The 22,964-nt window shown below is 46.4% G+C and overlaps 1 protein-coding gene across 3 annotated transcripts in view; it reads right to left on the minus strand.

Annotated features, from left to right (window-relative positions):
- The window catches only part of ERI3 (ERI1 exoribonuclease family member 3), a 127,145-nt gene extending 104,615 nt beyond the window's left edge, over positions 1–22,530 (minus strand). For 2 of the 3 annotated variants that reach the window (XM_027892727.1, XM_027892708.1), the window contains exons 1-2: positions 22,467–22,530; positions 12,963–13,234 (exon numbers count right to left, since the gene is read on the minus strand). In XM_027892727.1, the coding sequence (XP_027748528.1) occupies positions 12,963–13,211 (249 nt within the window). In that variant the 5' untranslated portion in view covers positions 13,212–13,234; positions 22,467–22,530. The other variant, XM_027892718.1, reaches the window with a different exon arrangement.
- Positions 22,531–22,964: the final 434 nt, after the last annotated feature.

The following is a 22,964-nucleotide window of genomic DNA, read 5'->3' on the forward strand; positions in this document are numbered from 1 at the left end:
AGGAGAAGTGACAATTTGTTTGGTGTCTTTAAAGAATAATTTGTCTATGTTATTTAATAGAGATCCATGGCACCAAGGTTCTGGAGTGCAAATGAGGCTGCTGAGTGATATCCATGCAACAAGCCTCTCAAATCACTTCTGGAGAGAAACAGAGAGAGGGAGAGAGAATAAAAAAAATATTGCTTTTTAATATTCAAAAACAGTTTGCAAAATTTAATCAAAGCAGAGCAAAAGCTAACATTTTTACCACTTTGACATTTTTATTAGCGCTTTCATAAATTTTTAAAACATGAATGGAATTAGTTTAACAACAAAAAAAAAAAACTGCCTGAAAACATCTGGAAGAGACAAATAAGAAATAATAAAAAATGAAAAAAAAAATCCAACTCCTGTGAGTAAAATTAGCATGTGAAAAATGCAGCCGCTGCAGAGGAACTAACACACTTTTCTGGACCCTGGTTGCAACCCCCATGACCTGGAGGCGGAAATTATCATGAGGTTATACATATGAGCTGGTGACATCACCACCCCACTAGGCAGCAGGAGGGCAAGAAGCTGGGTGGGTAAATGGAAGCAACAGACAATTTAAAAAAGCCAGGAGAAACCCCCAATTTCCATGGTGGACAGAGCCTGTGGATGCAGCAGAGCAGCTTCCCCGGCGCAACAGGCACGCAGCCCAGCCCAGGGCATGTGGGGAACGTGTGCTGCGATACAGAAAATCAGAAAAAAAAAAAATTAAAGTGTTAATAATGTTAAGTGCCCAGGTGCAGACACGGAGCAGTGGAACCGCAGAGGATGCAGGGCTTAACTGCTTCCCCACGGTCAGCTGTGCCACGCTCCACGTGCGCCACGCGGGCTAAGGCAGAGCAGGTGGTTGGGCACATCCTTCCCCGCAGCCGTATACCACCCCACTGGGAGTCACCAAGTTTCCCCAGGAAAGAGAGGAAACTCGACCCAGGGGCTGGAAGGGGAGGAGAAGACACGTGCAAAACACTTGAGCATCACCCAGACCGCCTGCTGCGGTGCAGCCAAACGCACCAGCTTCAGCCACCCAAAAGACCCACGGAAACACGAGAACGTAAGAAATGTTGGACACGGCTGATCGCTCCCCTCAAAAGGGCTACCACAGATAGGCTCTGAAAGCAGCAAATTTCTGTTCAGAAGGAAAACAGACTGCAAAGCTTGAAGCTAAGGGACAGGCTGTCATAACAGACAGGATAACACTGCGGCATCTTTCAAATCGGGCTGGGGCGTCTCACTGCCCCTCAGGTCTGCATCCCACCCAGCGGGTGACCACGGAAGCGGGCAAGCCCACGGCAGGGCAAGACGAGCGTTCCCCCTTCCGGAGAGAGACACACACCGGCTGGATTTCACAGCAGGGCTGAGCTGCAACGCCAGGATAGGTCCTAAGGGACCAGAAACATCCTCAAGGGCCATCAAGTGGCTGGATGCAAAGCGAGACTGAAAGACAGCCCCGCTGCTGATCTGATACACAAAGGCGTTGCTCGCCTTCCAGTACCAAAGGCAAAAAGCACTTCCAGGAGGGTCGGATTAAGACAGACGGAGGAAATAAAAAGCCATCCTAAAAAACTGTGGAAAATGTAACAATATCCAGAATTACTGCAGGTCTTTAGGAAGTGCATGGCCAGGAGTAGGGGTGGAACCCCAGAGGCGACTTGAGCGTCTTAGGAGAAAGCACAGCCACTTTTCTGGGCTTATTTGGTCAGTTTTGGAAGCAAGTGGTAAAGAACCTTTCCCAAAAGGCTGTTTATCTGCACGCTTCCTATAGCGGAGATTTTTCCAGTCTCTGGCAGTGTTTGCTCCACTGGTATCTAAGGCAACAGATACCAGCCCCATGAAATCAGCCCCACTCCTCACTAACGACGTTAGCCAGTCCTGCAATGAAATTTAACCTGTGACACTGCTGTACTTTTCATTTAAACTTTCATTTGGAGAGAAGCAGTGTTTGGAGACCCTGCAGTTTGTCCTGCTAATAAAGACAAGTGTTGGGACCTTTAAAGGTGCCATTCATCTTTTGCCTTTATTAAATTCAATTTTCTTAAGCCCATGATACATCATGAAATTAGGAGTTGACATTCCTGCAGAAACAAAAATATCTATCAAACATAAACAGAAAGGGGGGAGAAAAGAGGCCTCTATTACCAAGAATTTATGGCTTAAAGTTGATCTGTTTCCACTTTTTTTCTCTCTTTTTTTTTTTTTTTTACAAGCATATGGTTTGTTTTAGATATCCAAAATGTTATTACAGATCTAGAATTTCATTAGTAATTATTACGAAATGCTGAGCACTTAAGACACTCACACACACAACCCCCCCCAGCAGACTGTGATGCAGGAAGGCAGCCGGGTGCTCTCTCACGTTTCACAGCAGCCCAGTGAGCTCGACATGCCCAGCTCCATCTCCACCATTCAAGCACCTTCACTGCCTCCTCCCAGAAGGGAAAGGCGGAGGAAAAGAGGCACGAGGGCGTTAAGAGTAGAGGTTCGCTGACACTTCCCTTTCTTTTATCTGATCATCCGTAAGTGTTACCTTGAGATCCTCACCCAGCTCCACTCCAACACCGAGTTCATGTCCTAACTTCGGCAGTGATCTGTGCCAGCAGCATTCGGGGCTTCTAAGTCTTCCCCCCGCCCCCACCCCCAGCTTGCATCACAACCAGAAGTTATGGATGTGCTAAAATAATGCTGAGGGTGTCCAGAGGCTGCAAATAGCCGCAAGCTACCAGAAGAACAAATGTACTCATTTGAATTTTGTGAGCACTGCAATTAGGTATTTTATTTAGCACTGCAAAGTAACTTGAAAGGAAATCCAGGATTCAAACCACCACCAATAAATAAGCGGCTTTTTATTTTCCTTTCACTGTCATGAAAAGTTGAACATGTTTTCTGTTGAGAAATTCTGCACGAGGCTCCCAATTACAGGCATTTGCATTTATATTGTTGGAACACAGAGCTTCTAAAATCAATATTAACATGCTTAAAGAAAAAGACATCGGCACCCTGTCCCTCCCCTCAGCTGTGCCCCCAAACACGGTAACAATAGGAACCTACAGAGCTGGAGGCTTACACATATCCATTACCAGGTCCACTCTCTTTGCAACAATCTTGCTTTTACGATTTCATGGTCCTTCAAGCAAATCTATGTGACAGCTTCCTTCAGAATTTTTTGCCTTTTCTGAAAACAAAACCAGAGGTTCCAGGTGAAAGCCTCTCGTGCAACCTGACCAGTGGGCTGAGCAGCAGCAGGAGGCTGCAGGGTAACTGTGGAATGGCTAGGGACTTTCCTTTAAGAGGGATTTGAAAAATTCATAAGGGCATCTGAAAGCACTGCTATAAACCCAACCTTTCCTTACCCAATCGTCCTAAATGAAACTCCCCTCCCCTTTAACACCAGAGCAGGGATGCACCAATTCAGCTTTCTTGATCTTCTTGCTAATAAAAGAACTGACCAAGAACAAAACTACACTTGCTAAACAAGTTCCTGTCGGAGAAAAAAGCACCTGAAATTACACTAATTCCCACAGAGGAATCTTTTTGTTTATCCTTTTGGATCCAGATAGCACTCATATCATTAGACAGAAAGAATAAAGTGCCCAGCAAGAGCTTCCCAGCTCTCAAAACCTTTTCATACAGAAGCCTATGTATAAAGTGACCAGGTCACTCTTCAGGACACTGGGTTACGTATTTGAGGAAGACTGTGTGGCCTATTCAGTTCAAAAACTACGAGAGAATAATTTATCCCTTACTCTAACCCCCATGTGAAGAAGTTTAATAAACACAGGAATAAAAGATGCCCATAAAAATCAGAGCTGACTGTTCAAAATGCAATAAAAACAAGCAGAGGCTGTTGAGAGAAACGGATTTTGTCTGATAAGGAAAAGCATAAAACTTCTTACTGAAAGAACCGTTTACACCTTCAAAAAAAGGTGAGGGCAGAAGAGGCAAGGGAGTATCTGTGGAGGGGCAGAGCCTTAGCTCATTTTGTTCAGGGATGCTTCCCCCTACCCCCCAAAGAAAAAGTCATTTTATGCACAAGGAGCTTATTTCTTAAACAAACACTCGTGTTTTTGATTTACACCACGGGCTGCTCCTAAATAATTTATGGCGGGTTAAATTTATTGCATAGCCCTGGCCGGCTGCAAATTCGAATTGCCAAATAATTAGATTTTAGGGCAATGCTTATAAATTATCCGCCGATTTGTCCGGACTTGTTTGTCAGTTGCTTTGTGCTTCGGGTCATCTTTGGCATTTCGCTGTTTGTGTTTTAATTGCTGATTTACACTTTGACAGATGAGAGTTGATGCCTCCAAGATCGGGGAGGGGGCGGGGGGGTTGAAGAGCAGGAAGAATCAGAGCTTTTAAAGCCTTGTGATTTTCCTTTTTTTCCAAGGCAATTAAAATCGAAAAGGGACACAGTAAGGACAGCACTAGCCTAACAGATCTGCCTCCCCAGTTTCCATCCTCTGCCTTAATTATTGTTTTAACTAAAGCCGTTTCCAAGTGAGCAGCCTTGCACTGGCCCTCAGGGGCAGTAACCGAGATGACCTCATAGGTCTTTTCCCCACTTCAAAATTTTTTATTAAACTAACCAAAATAAGTACCATAAAGGCAACACCTTCGCAGTAGGGGACAGCGGGACTTGTGCTGAATCAGGGCTCTGCTGGCTTTCCAAAGGATACTTGTCTGCACATGCAGCACAGAGCCTCTCAGCACTTTGGGCTTGGGTAAGTTACTCTCTGTACTGATTAATCCTGTCAAAAGGTCTTTGGGGAAGCAGCTGACCTCCAGATTTCTTTTTCCATCACTGCTTAGCTTAAAATGCGCATATGCACACACCTAATAATTTAATCCATTTAAACAACTATTATCTCCCAGAAAAGTGTGAGGGGAAATACAAAACACAAGTCAAAAAAACCCAAAACACAAGAGAACTGGCAGGAATATGGAAAGAACAAAAAACACTGGGATAAGTTGATGTGAAGACATATCCTGCTGCCTGCACATTGAATATCTGATGCTTCTTCCTCCCTCTGCTTCCAGGTCAGCCTCACTGCCTACCCCCAGCACTCAGGCACTGAAGCCCAAAGGCTGGATTTCCTCAAAGATAAAATCGGAGTTGCATTTTGGGCTCTGCATTGGCATCAAACGTGGCTCTTATTTCCTAGTGCTTTCTTACTACTTTAAGGCTGAGGGACCATTTCTCTTTCTTTAATAGAAGCTGAAATCCCCATCTAATCACATGCCTCCAGGAGCCTCAGCTTTAAAAGAGACATCTAGTCCATGCACCTGCCCGAGGGCAGCATCATCACCCCCTAAATAATTTCTGACTTTGTCTAGGCTGTTTTTACCGACTCCAATAAGAGAGACTCACACACTCCCCAGGCACTCTGTCCTCCTGTTTCATTAGTCTTATCACTGGAAAGTTTTTCCTAATGTCTAATCCAAATTTCTCTCGCTGTTGTTTAAATTCCTGATTGCTCTTCCTACCCACAGCAGACACAGGCCAGAACATTGCCTTTCTCATTTTTGCAACACAAGACCTCATCTTACATTCTCTTTGACTTTGACACTGCACTAAACACAACCCCAATGCCATCCAAACTGCACTCCCAGTTATGTTTTGCAGACCCCTGGTCACACTCACTGATTCTCGTCTTCACCCTCTCAAAATAGTATCTTTTTTTTTTTTTTCTTTAGAGTATGGAACGCCAAGTGAAGCACTTCCTCAGCTGAGTTCCCTCCTTACAGGGCCAAGAAAAGGAGGATCCACATGTTTCACAAATGACATTTTCCCCCTAAACTTACCCCTGTGGTCCCTAGGACTTCTTTCATGCGTGCCATTATCCCTGAAATCTTGACAGTTGGCTCACAGCCCTTGTCCTGCCATCGTGAACAAAATTTTCGGTAATCATTTCCTCCCAGGCTGGTTCCTGCCTCTCTCCACCAGCATCATCTCTCCCTGTCAAAACCCACTAAGCTATTTTGATCTTTCCAGCAGGACCCAGACATCAAGAATAAGGCAGAACCTCCTTCCTCTTTTCACACCTGGGATGAGAAATATAGACCAACAGACATCAACACTTCAACTTGTTTCTTCAAGCACTATTGACATATATTTAACGACCCAGAACATGTCTACTGACACAGCCAACAACAATTTAAGCTTGACAGTTTGGGGGAAGTTTAGTACTCAAACCAGGTTAAAAACAGCACACACACATATTTCCAAGTACTACCTTTCCACTGCAAGATGACAACTATGCTATATCCTTTTTCATATCTGCTTCTTTCTACGGCCTGTGCAGTCCCTGTTGCAGAATTATCAAATCAACACCCAACCTCTTCACCTGATATTGAGCAGCACAAATGATCAATGTTCCCAGCAACACTAAAACATCTGGGATAGGCAGAAAGGGCACGCTAGTGCATGTAAATGAACACCCAGGGTTTTACAGACATCACAACTAGCTGCCGATGGCAGCACATTTCTGCCTGACAGAGAGGAACTAAACAACGTAACGAAGAGTTATTTTGCCAACTAACAAGTGCAGAGACCAACAAAGACAACACAGGGGTGGTTGCACAGTAAGCTTGGCACAAAGGGGAGAAAGCCCACAAGATTTAGTCACGTGCCTTTTTCACCAAAAGAGCTGAACTGCACTGCTTCTTTATCAGGAAGCTTTTGTTCAAAGCTAAGACAAGACAACTTTAACGCAGCAAAGACCATTCCCCAGGTTCCACAGCAGCCTGAAAAGCAACATCCCTACGCAGCAGTAGATAGGTGCCACACCACGGAAAAACACGGAAAAACTGTTTTGAAACACCATGCTGGGAGGGATGCAAAATACTCCCTGTGCCTCTGAGGCTGTGAAAGAGCAGCAAGCACCCACTGATCATGGACAACAGCACAGGGCCACGCACACGGCAGGACCGGCACAGCAAACTACAAACCTGCGGCGCCCGTCCCCTTCACCTGAGAAATGCTCCTGGTGCGAGCATTTCCAGCAGCACACGTTGCCCTCAGCAGCAGCTTTACAGAGAGGTGAACAAACCTTCAAGCATGATCCAGCGGGATTGCACATTCCTGAGCTAGCCTGAATCTTTTCTTTTCAAGGGTGACTGCCGCTCAACTGCTTTCTGCTGTAACAACAAGTCTACTTAACTTTGCAACTTGTCACCTAAACGATGTGTAATGTTTGCACAGCTAAGGATACAGTGTTCAAACAGCACAGGTGGGGGAATTGCACGCCGGGATGCATAACTGATGTGGGGTCTCCACATGCTGCGAGGGAAAGGGCAACATGACTGATTGCTTTAAAGTAGTCATCTCATCGGCCTGTCAATAACCAGCCAAAAGCTGAGCAGGTTGGGTCAGGTTAGGACTGCAGCAATTGGCCACCCGAGTGCCTTGGTATTTTAGTCTTGTTGCTGTAATAATGCTGGGTTTGTATCTTTAAATAAGAAATTGCTTTGAATTTCTTTTCATACATCAGATGTCTTGCCTGGTGGTCTCACGGCTGTGCTCTCCGGGAGAGTTGGGTTCAGTAACTGTTCATGTTCTCTAGCTCATCGGGTTTTAAATAAATACAGCTAATTCTGTTGCCCTGAAGTCATAACCCGCCCTGTCAGACTCACACGGGTCACGGCAAGGTTGTCCCCACTTACTGGGAGAATGAGGGAGGTCTCCAAGGCAAAGTGAATGCAGGTCTGAGACACCAGGTGCGGTGGAACCCTCAAAAGCTACAAGGCCTCAAAAAGGTTTTTCAAAAACTTAAGGCAAACAGAAAAATCCATGTGGGAAGGCTTCTATATGAACTATTTCCTGCCACTCTAGGAACTTAAAGCATTCTGATGTAAGAAGAATGGCATAACAACAGCCACAATTGCCAAAGAGATGATAAAATACATATATATATATTTACTTTTAGTAAAAAGAAAAAAAGACTTTTAAGTCACTGTGTTAGCTGAATTTTTATTGGCATTTCTCTAGAAACAGCATTGTAAGAAGCTGAACTAAGAACTAGGTAATTAAAACTACACCCAAGCCTAAGATGCACGAATATAGGTAATTGCAGATTAATATTCCCCTGTAATACTTAGGGCTGAGTTAAAGTTGCCATGGGAAACAAGCCTGAATTTCTTCAGCAACTCATGATCACCCTCAATAAAGGTGGTGATTGATCCCTCAATTGGCAGGTGATTCCTAGTGCATTGAGCTTAACACAAAAATGGTGTGAGAAGAAAGTTGCTATGCGGGGATGTCCAGATAGAACAGACAGGCACACGTCCTTTATCTGCCTCTGGGCAGGATTGTGAGAATGTCTGTCAGTGCATGAGACACCTTCTGCATTCCCATCCCGGCCTTCAGCTAGGATTGCCTTGATGCAGGCTCTGCAGAAAACCACATGGAAGGCAGGCAGGAGGTGCCTTGCAGCCTTCTTCCCAGCAGACCAACTGTCCCTCCATCACCACCTCCTGCAGCAAGTTCGTGATTTCAGGGACATATTCCTCCTACAAAGCAGCCTTGGATACGGCTCCCAAGGCAGCTTCCCTGTCATCTATCTGGTCACCCTGCACAGAGAGCTCGGCAGGGACTGCACATCTGTTGCTATGGCCTAAATTTGGTGGAAGTCAACATCCATTCCCATTACAAGGCCAGTCTATAAATCACAGCATCTCAGGAACAGAGACACAGGATTCAGTTGTCCCTGCCGTGGGAACAAGACCACAGGTAGAGCAGTACAGGTAGTGATCATCACAGCCACTCCAGCTGCCCCTGCCCGTGACTGCAGGCTGGAACCGCAGGATGTTCGAGGGAAAACCCCTGCAGTGCTCAAGGAAACACAGACTGGAGATGATTTAACCTTCTCCTGCATTTGTACTTAATATTATCTTACAGAAACACTGGCTCTCATTTGTTAATACACTTTTGCCAATAATGAAATGTACTCTGATCATCCAGATTTGTTTGTACACTTAGAAGTAACTTAGTAACTGAACATATGCTTAGTCACAGTCTCAATGTTTACAGTTTTATGTTGAAATGGTGAGTGATGTTTCGTAGTTATTAATATGTCCAGTTTCATCTGACGGCACTTATAATTACAAATTCTCCCAAAAATAAAAATCAAAATGCAAGCGAAACAAATTTGAAATACATAGGATAAACTAAAGAAAAATATCAAGATACTTTTGCATTTAAAATGCACTATTTAAGAGAGTACAGAAAGTACTGTCTGTAAATAATTTGTTCTTCTGCCTCTGGTCACAACCTTCTTTGGCAATAAGAGGATCTGAACACTTTATACTTTCCTTTTACAGAGAGTTTGAAAGAGGCAAATTTCTAATTCCCAACTGAGAATCAAATTTTAGTGAACCTGAGACACTGAACGCAAGCACCTGAAAAAACTGACATGAGAAAGAGCAAGTTCATCATTATAAAAAGCTCATTTAGCAGTTTAGCAACTCCTGGATCCAGCTTGTTCTACCAGGTCAGGGGTCTGATGCTCCTTTACACTTCCAGGCAGCAGACACACAAATCTTGTACTTGATTTGATTTTCATTTAAGTGGTTTTATTAGATAATAGTAGAGATTAACAACCTATATAGAAGCCTAAGTGCAAAATCATCTTTGAATAGATCTGATTTCTACCTTCAGACTTTTTATATTTAAAAAAAAACCACATTGCTTTTCATCCACTCTGCTGAAGTTGAAGGCAAGGTACTTGGCTTGCTGACCGAAAGAGGCACACCCTCTTACTGCATTAATAAAACAAGGTTACAGGCAGCCACGGATCTGAGGTTGTGGAGCTGCTTAACACAGTCACTGAAAGCACTGACCACCATAAACAGTGGTGTATACAAGGACAAAGGGACAAAAGAGCAAGACTCTCACTTATTAATGCATCTTCTCATGAAGCTAAAGCATGACATGTACCCAGCTCTAAGGGCTGACAGTGTATAAAGGCAGAGGGTACTTATAAACTCTCAGCAGACAGTAAAGGAAAAAACTCAGAGCTGAAAAATGAAGCACACCAGCACCAGGGTGTTCAGCATGGTTCAGGGTCCACTGACCTCCACAGAATGACAGCTCCCACCTGACCCCACTGGGCTCTGGATCACATTCCAAAGGCACAAGGTAAGCTTTAAAGAAATGCGAGGGGCCAGCCATAAACATCTCTTACTACCAACCCCTAATGACCTCTGGCTGGCTAAAACACTGCATGACACAGACCGTGCAGTTAGTCCCCCTCTCCCCACTTCGTTTCTCTCTGGGACAGTCTGATTATTCATAAATACATCCCAAAAGCCAATAAAGCTTTTTCCTCAATAAAGCAGCTTCTATGTTTATAAAAAAGCACTTTGATTTAGGAGTGTATCTGCTGAAAGCTTGTCACAAGTCAGGGCTGCAAGGATGCTCCCGTTCCTTTGTGGGTGTAGGGCAGGGAACATGAAGGACCCTCAGTGCCTGACCCAGGAGTGGTGAAGCAGAGGGCAGTGGCCACGAGGCACTCTGCCAGCAGTCCCAGCCACTGGAGCCACAACGCAGTCAGCTTCCCAGGGGAATACCACCATCCTTGACCCTCCTTGATCCCCATTACAGAGGCTACACCACGAGACCTCAGAGAGATCGGGCAGTGTGAAAGGGAATGGAAATGAAGGCGTCTTCAGGGCTCAGGACTGAGCATGAAGGACTTCCCCAGGGATAAAGCCAGTGAGGCTGTCGGTTGCAGAAGAGCATGAGTAAATACAGCAGGAGGGGGAGCAGATGTGGCAGTCACACATCCTAGCGTAGATAAAAAGATAGCTCTTTCAGTAGTTTCTTGTAAGAAGGCAAAATATTTAGTGAAAAATGTGGAGTGTGCTGAATGGTGGCAAGTGCACTCTGCAAGACCTTTAGGCTGAGCTGGCTAAATTTACAGCTATGACTACCCACTTAAAGTAACCTGAATCACAGCTTAGCTTAACTCTGCACATGCAGCTTCCTCATCAAATCCCAGTGCATTTGAATTTCATTGTATCGAGACTTCTGTTTTGCAGGTATTAAAACAAAAGCAGAAAAATTAGCAGGATCACAGTGAAGATCAGCACCTCACCATTCCTAGCTCTCAGGTCTGTCCTCAGACAAAACCTTCAAAACCTGCCTGCCACTCTGCCAGTGAAAGATCCTGCTAATAAAACCTTGCAGAAAACATCACTGAAATACATGGCACAGTTTGCTCACCATCACATACAGCCTAGCAGTGAAGAGGACAAAAGCCATGATGGTCAGCAAAGAAGTAGGAGGTAGATAGGGGCATCAACTCATAAAGTTACCCAACTGGCAGGCACTTTCAGCCTTTTCAGCTACACCGAGCCCCATGTAGCAAAAGTAATTTCTTTATTTGTCAAACTAATTTGCTGGCGAGGATGTGAGGGACTGACAGCCCTTTCCACACGTTATATGATGCAGACAGGCACTGAAGACAGCAGATTGAAAAAAAAATACTGAAGAACATCACCTTAAAGGTGCTATCTCACCAACAAAATATATAGCAGATCTGCATTGGCCCAGACCATTACTTTCCCTGGCAAGGACTTGGGGACAAAGCTCCTTAAAACAGTAGTAATCATATTCCACTCATGCTCCTTTTTACTGCCAGCTGTAAACTAGCTCCACATGCATCATGGTTTTGCATCAAAATGTGCACAGACCAAACCCATATCCAAAGGGACAAGGTAGATCCAATTTACAGCTTTGACAGGTCTGTGCACCCGAGGCGGAGCATGCAGGAAATAGCCTGACATCTCACTTGGAGAGCAGTTAAGACCCTGCTAGGCAGAACTGGATGCAGAGCCACAGCAGCCTCCCACAAAGAGCCAGCAAAACAGCAGGGAATTTGATGTCCGTTTTTCGAGGAACACGAGAGGCAGGCGGCACTCACCAAGGCACTGCTGGGAGAGACAGGAGTCAACTTCAATCCCAACTTGCAGCACCCCTTAGCTGGGACAAGCCTAAGGGGAACCACAGCTGCACTGGGAAACGAATACACTGCATCGAGTCACTTCAGTAATGAGACACCACACCAAAAACTGCTTAAGCCTTTCATAGTCAAAACAAAGCAAAAGGAAGATATTCTGACCCACTGCAATGCGTGCAGGACAATTGTCAGAGGAGGGAGAGTTCAATTCAGACTCAGAAACTGTTTGCTCACTACCAACCCAATATCAGGGTTTTTTTCTACTTAGTACAGTATTCCAATTTCAATGGAAAACCTAGGCTCATCCTGCTGACAACTGAGAATATATTTACTAATATGCTCTATAACTCTATAATAACTGTGGAAGAACTGTCTGCAGAAAAACCTCTGTGCTTCATCTGGATCTCTGTATGTCTCAAGTGGTAGAGCACTGGAAGCTCTCTCTGAAGGTGAACTCTTCCTGTCTCATCACACTCCAGAGTTAACACCCAGGCAAGATATCCGACCTTACCGAAATTATCTGCAAACTGTTGTTCTTCTCAATTTAGAAATACCATTATGTTGCACATATTCCTGTAATTCAAAATCTTCTCTTCCTAAAGCTGTTCACTACAAACAGCCGTGTTCCTTGCAGAATCAAACGAGGTTGCCATCTTCTAATGCAAGTTCCCAGCCAGAATTTTTTAGACCCTCCCCAATTAAGGCAGATGATAATTATACATGACTTAAAGATGTTTTCAATAACACACGAATTGTCACTTCCTTGGTGGAAATCAGACTCCTTCCTTCATTCCCACCAAACAGTCCTGGTATTGCTGCTGAGACAACAGGTGATCGGCAAGAATCCTGGAGAACCAGCAACAGAAAGAAGGTGGGACAAACCAGAAAAAACGAGCGAGCCAGCACTGTGCTTTTCCCTTTTACCTCTCAGAACATCAGTAGCAACTTGCAAGGGGGTAATTAACAGGATTGACTATTTACCTGAGGATGAATCTGTGGTTTATCACACGTAGCCTCAAAATCCAGCACTAAGAAGTAGTGATATCTCTGTGGAGGGAAGGATGACATTGCTGCCATGGAAGCTCCAAAGCCGTGGGACGCCAGTTTCCTGCTTACGATGGAGCTGTACCCTTTGAGAACACCAGCCAGGAGGGGGGACACAGCTTGTCTTGCCCTTGAAAGTAAGTTTTGGGGAAACTTTGCTGCTCCAGTATGGAGGAATGCTATCATTGAACATCCAGAGGCATCTGAAACTGAAGAGAGACTCACGTTACTCATGTACACATACATCTCATCTCTCCTAGTATCTGTTCGCTGTCCTCCTCCGACAGGGATTTACTCTGTGCTTCCCAGTGCAGGTTCCAGCACTGCAAACCTCAAGTAACACAGTAACCTGCTCTAAGCACAACAGATGACATCTGGACTGAGCTTAAGGTGTCCAGAATCACAGGCAACTGGAAATTAACTTCTGCAAATGGCTCTAAATCAAGAACTATGAGACACACAACAGTCATGGCTCCAGGCACCAGATCACACCCCACTACTGAACCTTATCATGGCAGAACACAGCAAAAAACAATTAAAACACAGAAAATCTAATCTAAGCCCCACTGAAATGTCTGAGGAGGCCTTTCATCTTTTCACATACAATGCAGTTTCTGATACATGGTAGGAATTAAATACAGCGATACACATACCAACACTACAACCCATCCCAACAGCTTAGCCCGGAAACACCTGTGAGCTGCACCAAAACAGCCCACTTCTATTACAAATCCGTGTGTCTGACAGCTGGAGGACTCCTCCCCAGAGGAAGTTCTGATTTGCTCTGTGTACAAGGTTTCTCAGAGATGTGAGATTTAGTGCTACACTCCATTTCTTCCTTTAGATATTTCTCAGAGGAGGATATCAGGTCAACTAACCACACCCAGGGACTGCAAAAACTGTAAAATGCAAGCAGGACTCTAGAGGTTACAGTCTCCCTGTCAGAAAAACACCTCACTCAACCACCACCTTTTGATGTTTCTATTTAAATGCTATTTAATAAATTACATTATCCATACGAGACTACCTGGATTTCCCCTCCTACTCTTTTACTTTTAAAGCTTGGCAGGAAAAACTTGCCAGGACTGTCCCTATCTGGGGCAGGTCAGGCTCAGGGCTGTTAACAGATCTCTAGGGAGGAGGTTCAAGCCCAACTCATGGTGTTACATAGATGGGTACAGCGACTGATAGTGAAACAAGCTAATGGCAACAACTCAGTCCTCTTGAACGAGGATTTGAGTACCCTCTCTAATTGTGTATGCATATATATGTGTGTGTGTGTGTAAATATATACGCACACATCTCGCCACACAGATATTTAAATCCATCCCCGCAGTTGGTCCCACTGCTCATGGCTCCGGGAAGAGCTCCATGGCACCACGTGCCACCCACAGGCCTTTTCCTGAGCCCGGCCTCCCCACACCTGAGCTGGCTTTTTGCTCTGCCGTGAAGGGCTGCGAGCGCCCGCCACGAGACACGGAGACAAAACAGGCCCAGCAAAAAGGGGACTCACCGCTCACGAACAAAGTCACTGTTTGCACAAAGGACAGCATTTGCTCTCTCCCATCCGTTAGTCCGTCAGGTAAATAATGCACGTGCCAAAACACACACTTAATGAGGTAAATAATATGCCTCGAATAACGGCTAAATCTGTATTTACCTGCGAGACCACAGAAACTCAGAAGGACCAGATTAGGAGATAATTGCAGCTAAGCAGGTCGTGTGCCTCGAGTAAACACGCATTTGGTAACCTTCCCTTTCCAAGGTTTTGAGTGAAAGGCAAAAATCAAAGGAACTGAGATGTTTAAGACCGAGCCAGTGCCCACACTGCCAATTCCACAGTGTATATGCATCCCTGCCTTAAGGCTTTCATGTTTTGGGGGGCTGCTTGCTTTATTAACACAGTGTGCCAGGCAGCAGGTACGTGGACAACTGAAAACTCACGCTGCAAAATCAAACTAAAGAGCTCAACGTGGCATTTATTTTAAAGGGGCTCAGTTCTACCAACTGCCTCTCCATCTACAGCTTTGGCTGTCATTCATAAATGCATTACTGCCAAATAGAAGTTAGTTATATTCACTTCTAACCTGTGCCAGATAAGAGATATTTAAGGTATACATGCTTTAAATCTTCAAGCTACAGGCAATGAATCTAAAGGCCCATCACAGCAAATATAACGTCTCAGAATAAAGCAGCTTGTAAGTTAGTTGCAGTAAAACCTGGTCTTTAGCCCACTGCATAAAGTAAGATACACAGTTGGAGTGGGGGAGGCAGGCAGGCTCCAACCCCTATACCAAACACAGGCAATAAAACATACATTATCCACCCACCCACAGCAAGATCAATACATCTCTAATGTATCTTAACTGGCAAGACCAGGGTTATCTGACATGGACTCCACGAATCTTCAGGCTGGGCTGCACTACCCACTGTGGGGCAGAGGCTCCCAAGCCACCGAGTCCACACAGCAAAGGTAAAGCAGCCGTCCTGGCAGGATTCAGGCACGTCACCAGGCAGGAAGGGCAGCACCACTGCAGACCCTGGCAGGCCTGTGTCACACAGGTACCCCTGCAGCATCAGCAAGAGGGAAATAACAGCCAACAGCCAGTGCCTGTTTACACTAACAACTTCTGCAGAGGTTCATGTCTAGCACCAGGATCAGGTTCCCCATCCCAAAAAGCAGCCTCTCTGCCATGTAGCAGAGGGAGCAACGCTCCGAACAAAGGTGTGATGGGGCACTGCAGAGCGATTCCCCTACGCAGGCAGCATACAAATAAGGGCAACCCCACTGCAAACTCTGCACCTTCAGCCAAATGAAGTTTTAACGGCGTGTTTACCCAGCCACTGCTCTGGGTGCCCTGGGAAGACCTCACATCATCTTCTTTGGCAAGGTCAGAGCGCCCCAGAGCACAGGATAGCTGGTGAGCAAACACACTTTATTAGAAGTCATGTAAAGCATTTATAATGCTTTTACTAGTGCTATGACAATGCAAAGCACTAGTAATTATCCCATATTTTTTTCCAATACACAACAATGCAAAGCAAGGCAGCTTCAAAAATTAGAAAACCAGCTCCATCCATATAAATCCACATGTTCAGTGATTCCATTTCCAAACCTACATAAAACATCACATATATATTCCTTAGGCACACAGGATCAGATTATAATCTCAGACAGTGCAAGCTGTCACATCTGGCAGTCAACCCTACTAGGTTAATATTTCATATCACGCAGCTCAAATTCCTCACACAGATACATATGAAATGTAATGGGACCGTGAACTGAGGCTGGACCTCAGGAATTATTTTGACAGATTGTACACAGACCTAGGAAAATGTGACAGCACTTTACATTTGCTGCACCCAGTAAGACGGGAAATGGCCACATGTGGTGGATTTCAGCTGGAAGATAAAGTTTGTGTTTTGTACTGTATAACAGCTTGTGTCCCATGTGACAGTACTTGGTATAGTCAGCATCTGTATTTTAAAAAATAATTAAAAAAAAAATTATTCTCTGGACACCAGCTGCAGGTACAACCCCAGGCTGACCACAGCTCTTGCTTCTTAGCAGTCCAAGCACATGGCACTAAAGCACGACAGTTTGATCACCAGCAAGTATGGAAAGCCAAGAGAAAGGCAAGTGCCAGCTGTAGCCACCAGCTTTGCCGCTTTGCCAGGGGCCCCACTGAGTGCGAAGAGGGGAATCTGCACCGGCGGCTGTCGCGTGCCAGGCTTCCTACTGGGGAAGTGGCTTAGGGACGACCAAAGCAGCAAGGAACACGACAGGGAACTCTTGCCCCATGAAGAATGCTGGTGACGAGAGCCAGCAGGGCAATGCAAGCGCTTTCCCCTGCCTGCAGGACAGCCTCAAAGCCACAGAAAGAGATTTACACCACACAAGTTGCAGGGGATTCAAATTCATCAACAGCAAGACAAATGAGCCCAGAAACTTGAGCTTAATGGCTCTTTGCACATAACATAAATATGAAGTTTTTGGAACCACATCTAATTACAATCACAGCTTGCCCTTAACCTCAAAATATTCCCCTTCACTGTCCACTTTGATAAGCTGAGTAGGGAGGGGGCAGGAGGACATCACATAACTTCAGATTGGAGGGGTGACCCAAGAAATTACATGTTTTATGAGAGCCTTCACTTACATGATAAATTACGTTGTTATGGCAATACAGGCCTCCACCATTTTACAAAATAAACAAACAAACAAACCAAAGCAAAAATAAAAGCCCCCTCTAACCTAAACAAGAAGACAAACTGAAATTAAAAAATAAAAGCAAGCAAGCTCTGGGAGTAAAACACTTCAGTTTATTATTTGTGCAAAGCCTCGGTAGGGGCAGTTGTGACTCCTGGCCTCCAACAGACAACTCAGTTCAATGTTAGAGCCACCAAAACCAATCAAAAATGTAAGTCAGGTTTGTCTATTTTATTAAATTGTAAAAAGATGGGGTAACAGAGATGCTTTTGATGAAATAAAATTGCATACATTTAGCAGCATCTGGAACGCAGTATAACAAAAAAAATGCAGGACTTCAATTTTGGTAGCTGTTCAAATGCATACTCAGAGGTCAAATGTGAGCCCATATTTCACTTGTGTGAAGATATAACTGAAGAACAATTGAGATAACTCAGACTTTGTTTTTTAAATCAACCTTAACCTAAACCCAAATATTTCATTTAGATGAACTACAGTCCAAAAATGAGAGCACCTGGCTAGCCTGTGAGGCAGGAAACGAGAAACACTTATCCACTTATCACAGCTTATCCACTCTCACCATCCAACCTTGCAAAAAAAAAAATAAAAATAAAATACATAAAGTAAAACAAACAACAAAAGACAAAGCTTTTAGAACCGTTTAATAAAGTAACACAATTTTAGACAGGTAAATCTGCATCTTTAATTTGTTAACCTCCCAGCACCATCTCTGGAACATGAGAAGAGTACACTTCGGTGGCTGCACTCCCTTCTCGTTCGGCTGGGTTTGTCTCCGGCACTGCTAGACAACCGAGCCTGTGTTTTGGAAAATTTGTAATGTAACTTTCCCAAAGCATTGCCACGGCATGCCTGTACGCTGCCCCATCATTACTCAGCTCAGACACAGCTTGGCATCCATCGTTTCGTTTTTACAGCGCTCCACAATCGCACCCAGGCTCTTCCCACTACAGACGAAGAGGTCCCTGTTCTCGAGAACTTACAGTCTAAAATTAGAAGCAATACAACAAGTGAGGTGAACAGCAGGAAAAGAATGAAGGTTACAGGAGGACAGTCGGGCAACCGCTCATCTGGGAGAAACATGCATGTCAGGAGTTCAACTGAAAAAAAAGAATTCAGTCTACACAAGCACTGGCTTCCCTCTAAGTGCCATTATGGCAGGGGTAAGTGGATATGGGAAGGGCTGACTAAAGGACGGAGGGCACTCTCGGGTTAAGGAAGGTCTCTCCCATTTCTTGAGCTCATTCTTCCCGCTGGGTTCCTTGGCTGACATGTCAAAGGCACGAACCACATATGTCAGAGCACCAGAATCTCTTCCATTGTGACATCACAGACGCGATGGCTTGTGAGATCACAATGTGTGAGGCCGAAGGCGCTGATTACTTAGGGGAGCACTTGCTGGAGCTATGGCACCCTACAAGTCTGGGAAACAAACACATCTCAGTTCACTTGACAACACAGTGAAACCCACGCGAGACTCCACACCAGCAGGACGTGAACTCGTCCAAACAGACCACCCAGAAGCCGTCCCAAAGATGCACAGTATAATTCCACTCCAATTTTATTAGGCCACCTCTGCTAGGCAACCCACTTTCGTCAGCTCCTTGACTGGTCTCCTAAGACAGGCTTTGCTGTGTATTTTTAAACCTTCTCCAAGAGTAACTGCAGATGAGCAAAACGGGTCTAAGCTGGAGTCTGAAGAAGTTCCACACAGCAAAGGACTGGTCACTTAGAAGAAATGTAGAGAAAGGAAAGAACAAAAATTAAAACAAAGCAACAACAAGGATGCATACAGCAAAAGCCATAGAGGAAGAGCAGATTTGCTATTAAGGAAAAGAACAGTTGCACAGGATCAGACCAAAAATCCTCTAGTCCACTCTCCTGCCTCTGCATGGGAGCAATAAGACAACGCACCAGGGTGAAACTACACACAATGAGATTAATTAAAAGCCAAGAGTTCTGGGAGGCCAAAAGGAGGCAGGTCTGTCCTTCCCTCTCAGTCTTACTCTCCTGCTTATTACATTACGCCAGTTCCCGAGCTTGTCTGGGCCTTCTGTGAGCAGATTCAACCACAGGAACCTTTAAAAGGACTAACACAGCCAGAATAAAGCCCAATTAAAACAGGATAGTTTCCGTCTGGTTTAGTGAGACGAACCAGCTCGGGGCCAGGCTGGATGAACACCAAAGCTCAAAGAAGAGGACAGGCCCACGCTGGCACGAGCAGGAGCAAGGTGAGCCACTGGGAGCTGTTGGTCAGCTCAACTGCTCACCAAACCCAGACCAGGATATAGACACCTGGGATGGTGTGGCACTTTCCAGGAAATGGAGAAGGTATCCCGGCTGTAGCAGCAGAGACACATAAAACTTGAATTCCCAAGGCTCATTGGACCATCCTGTCTGCACCTCACGAAATGCTGGCCATAAAGTTTCTACTTCCTTACTCGAGCCCAAAGGCTTGGACATCTCTCAGAAAAGTTTCTGGCCTTGAATTGCAACATCAAGAATGGAGGTTCCCCACTACCTTCAGACAGCTCATTCCAGTGGTCAATCAACTGTCAAAAAATAACACGTCTTACTTTTCACTCAAACTTTCCCAGCCCTGGTCTCTGAAGCAAGTTCTGAAATTTATGGCACTTCAGTGTTCTCAGTCCACAGCACAGCTCCCGGTGCCAGGAGCCAAGAGATTTTTAGCTCCTATGCCTCTAGTCAGTAAAAGCTACTATTGCATACTGGCCTCATTTAGTGGAAAAGAGACATAGCCAGCCACCCTTTGTTTAATGGACTCTGGCATGTATAATTACTTCATTTTCATACAGATGAATGCTACACTTGTTCAAACCACTTATACAGCCACACACCTTTGTTATTTGAAAAAATGAAGGTTAACACCTGAGAGTGCCAAATGAATCTCAGTCTGGATTCAGGGGGACAAGATTTACATTGCTCAATACACTGGTCACTTCTGAGCTTCACAAACGAACTCCAAAAGTGTCGAGAGAAAGCCAGTACTCTGGCAAAGCTCTGTCCAGGGAGACCGGCAAATACTCCAACCAGGGTATGGTTTCCACACAATCCAGTCTCAGTGAGCCTGGAAAACCAGCCAGGGGAGATGCTGTCCCTGATATTCAACCATGGGAAAAAATTATGACTGTAACAACTACAGACCAGGAGTCTCAGGATGACCACTTCCAGCAAAAATACGAGCTTCGGATCCAAGGACAGACTTGTGACAAAAGCACAGTTGTTTACAGCCTTCTGTGCTCTCCTGTAGCCACAGCTGGATGTCACCACACCTGCACTTGTGGCCCTTTCCTAAAGGTGAGCACTGAACTGAGACAGGGACAAAGTGCAAATACTTGTCACGTCACATTTAAGTCTCTTCCAGAACTCCATGTCCAAAATTTACGGGAAAACAAAAAGAATATAAAAATCACATCGAGGCCTTCCAAAGTTAACAGAATCAAAACAAGATAAGCACCAAACCAGCTGTAATCAGGCCTCCTAAAGGAAGCAAACTGAAGTGTCTCTAGAGAGCAGAACAGAAACTTTAGGTCCTATCAGAGTATATTCAACCCAAGGACTTCTTTATTTAGCATCAAGCACACAAGCATTTACTTTAATTCTTTAATCACTTTCTTCTTTTGGATTTTGGTAACACTCAAATCTGTCTAGACACACACTAACTTTACTAAAAAAACCCCAACACACCATTCATGTAGAGCTACCCAAAGTCTGAGATAAACAAGAACCATAAAAGGGCCACAGGATCACTCTTTAAACAAAACAGGCATTTAGTCCACACTATAAATTAACAGGAAAATCCAGCTGCAAAGGGCAGAATTCAGTGCTTCAAAAAGGGAAACAAAAATATCTGAATTAAAACAAAACAAAACAAACCCAACAAAACCTGAAATCAAATTTCCCAAGCCTACACACTGTGGAGGAAAGTTCAAAAGCCAACTTTAACATCAAGTGATGTGAGATGCTACAATGTTGCAAAGAGCAACTACAGGATAAAATAAATTCAAGTTACAGTTAAAAACAAATCAAGTAAAATCCTCTAACAGCATCTGATGGGACAAGTACCTCTGAGATGTACCTCCCTGGAGCCCTCATCCTTCCTGAGGCACAATGCAAGCATTAACCTCTTAGAAAACTTTCTGGTCCCTTGCATTGCAGCTGAAAGAATACTAAAGAGTTCAGTCTAAGCAGCAGCTCTCAATCCACCACTTCTGAACCCAAAAGCTCAATAAAAAGATGAGGTAAGTAAAGAAGTAGTAAAACCAACGTTGGACTCAGTAGCAAAGAGGCCAGCAGTGACCACGCAAATCCACCAGACACAGGACTTGTAAAAGACAGAACATAAGCAGTAAATGACAACACCTCTTGGTATATCTCAGTTTGGAAGAAACACCTGTAACAGCACAGCAGCGAGAAAAGAACAGGAGAAGAAATTCCTACTGCCAGTCAGGAAACAAGTAAACAAACTGCACTTCTAAGCTTTATCAAGTTTACTTCGGTCTCGAATCTGAGGCAAGTGATCAGATCAATCTCGCAGAATGAAAAAAAAAAAAAAAATCGGGAGGCGGGGGGGGGGAACCAAACCTCCTACTCCCCCATGGCTTCCACCTATGAACCTCCCCATCCCAAAAGGAACATGGAAAATCCTCCCTGCTGCTGCCTCCTGCGCACACCCTCCCGAGCAGACGGGCTTCTCTCCCTTCCCCGAGCCCTGACAGCGACTGATCCCGCTCCGCCTGGGACCCGGGGGGCTGCTGCCACCGCCAGCACCGGCCCTCGCACCCACGGCAGGGCCCGGCCGCGGGGGCGTCGAGCCGGCGAGGCGGCAGCACCCCCCGCGCTGCCCTCGGCCCGGGGCCGACCCCCGGCCTCCCCACCGCCTCGCCCCGCCGCGCCCCGGCCCGGCCCATCGCCCCCCGTCCCCGGCCCGGGCACCGCCGCCGCAGGGGGGGGCCGGGCCGCGCCCCCGCTCCGCGCCAGGCCTCCACCCCCTGCCCGGGCCACGGCGGCCCCCACGCCTCCGCCGGGCCTGCGGGGCCCCCGCGCCGCCCGCGCCCCGCCGCGCCGGGCCGGGCCGAGCCGCCGCCGCCCGCCTGCCCGCCCGCGCCCTCCCCCCGCGTTGGGGCCGGCCCGGTCCGGGCGGGCCCCGCGCCCCGCACTCCGCACCACGAGTGCCCGGCACCGCCACTCACCGCCCGCACTCTGACCCCCGACCCCGCGCTGAGCGGCAGCGCCGCCGCCCAACCGCAGCGCCCGCCGCCGCCGGGGGCGGCGCCTCCGGCCCGCCGCCGCACCGCCCCGCGCACGCGCGCGCCGCCCGCCGCGCCGCGGGGCACCACGGGAACCGTAGTCCCGCCAGCCCGCCCCGCCGGCCCCGCCGCGTGGCCGCGCCTCGACGCCGCGCCCGCCCCGCCGGGGCCCCCCGGGCAATGAACCCCCCACACATCGCCCAACCCGTGCCCGGCGGCTACATAGTGCCCTCCCCACCGGCCCGCCGCCTCCTGTCACCCTCGGGGCTACTGCGTACCGTGCGTCCCAAAGGGCCATCCCGCCGTGCCCCCCAGGTCGCCTCCCCCAGCCACTGATGGCTCCGTCCTTCAGTGTTCACGCAGCTCTCTGATCCTAAACCCGTGTCTGGGCCTTGCCCGGCCTTTGCCGGACAGCCCCGAGTTGTGGCACCCCCTCCCCAC

This window comes from Empidonax traillii, unplaced genomic scaffold, assembly GCF_003031625.1.
Source record: "Empidonax traillii isolate 1590-97213 ecotype Southwest subspecies unplaced genomic scaffold, ASM303162v1 scaffold15:size5535645, whole genome shotgun sequence".
Taxonomy (NCBI): Eukaryota; Metazoa; Chordata; class Aves; order Passeriformes; family Tyrannidae; genus Empidonax; species Empidonax traillii.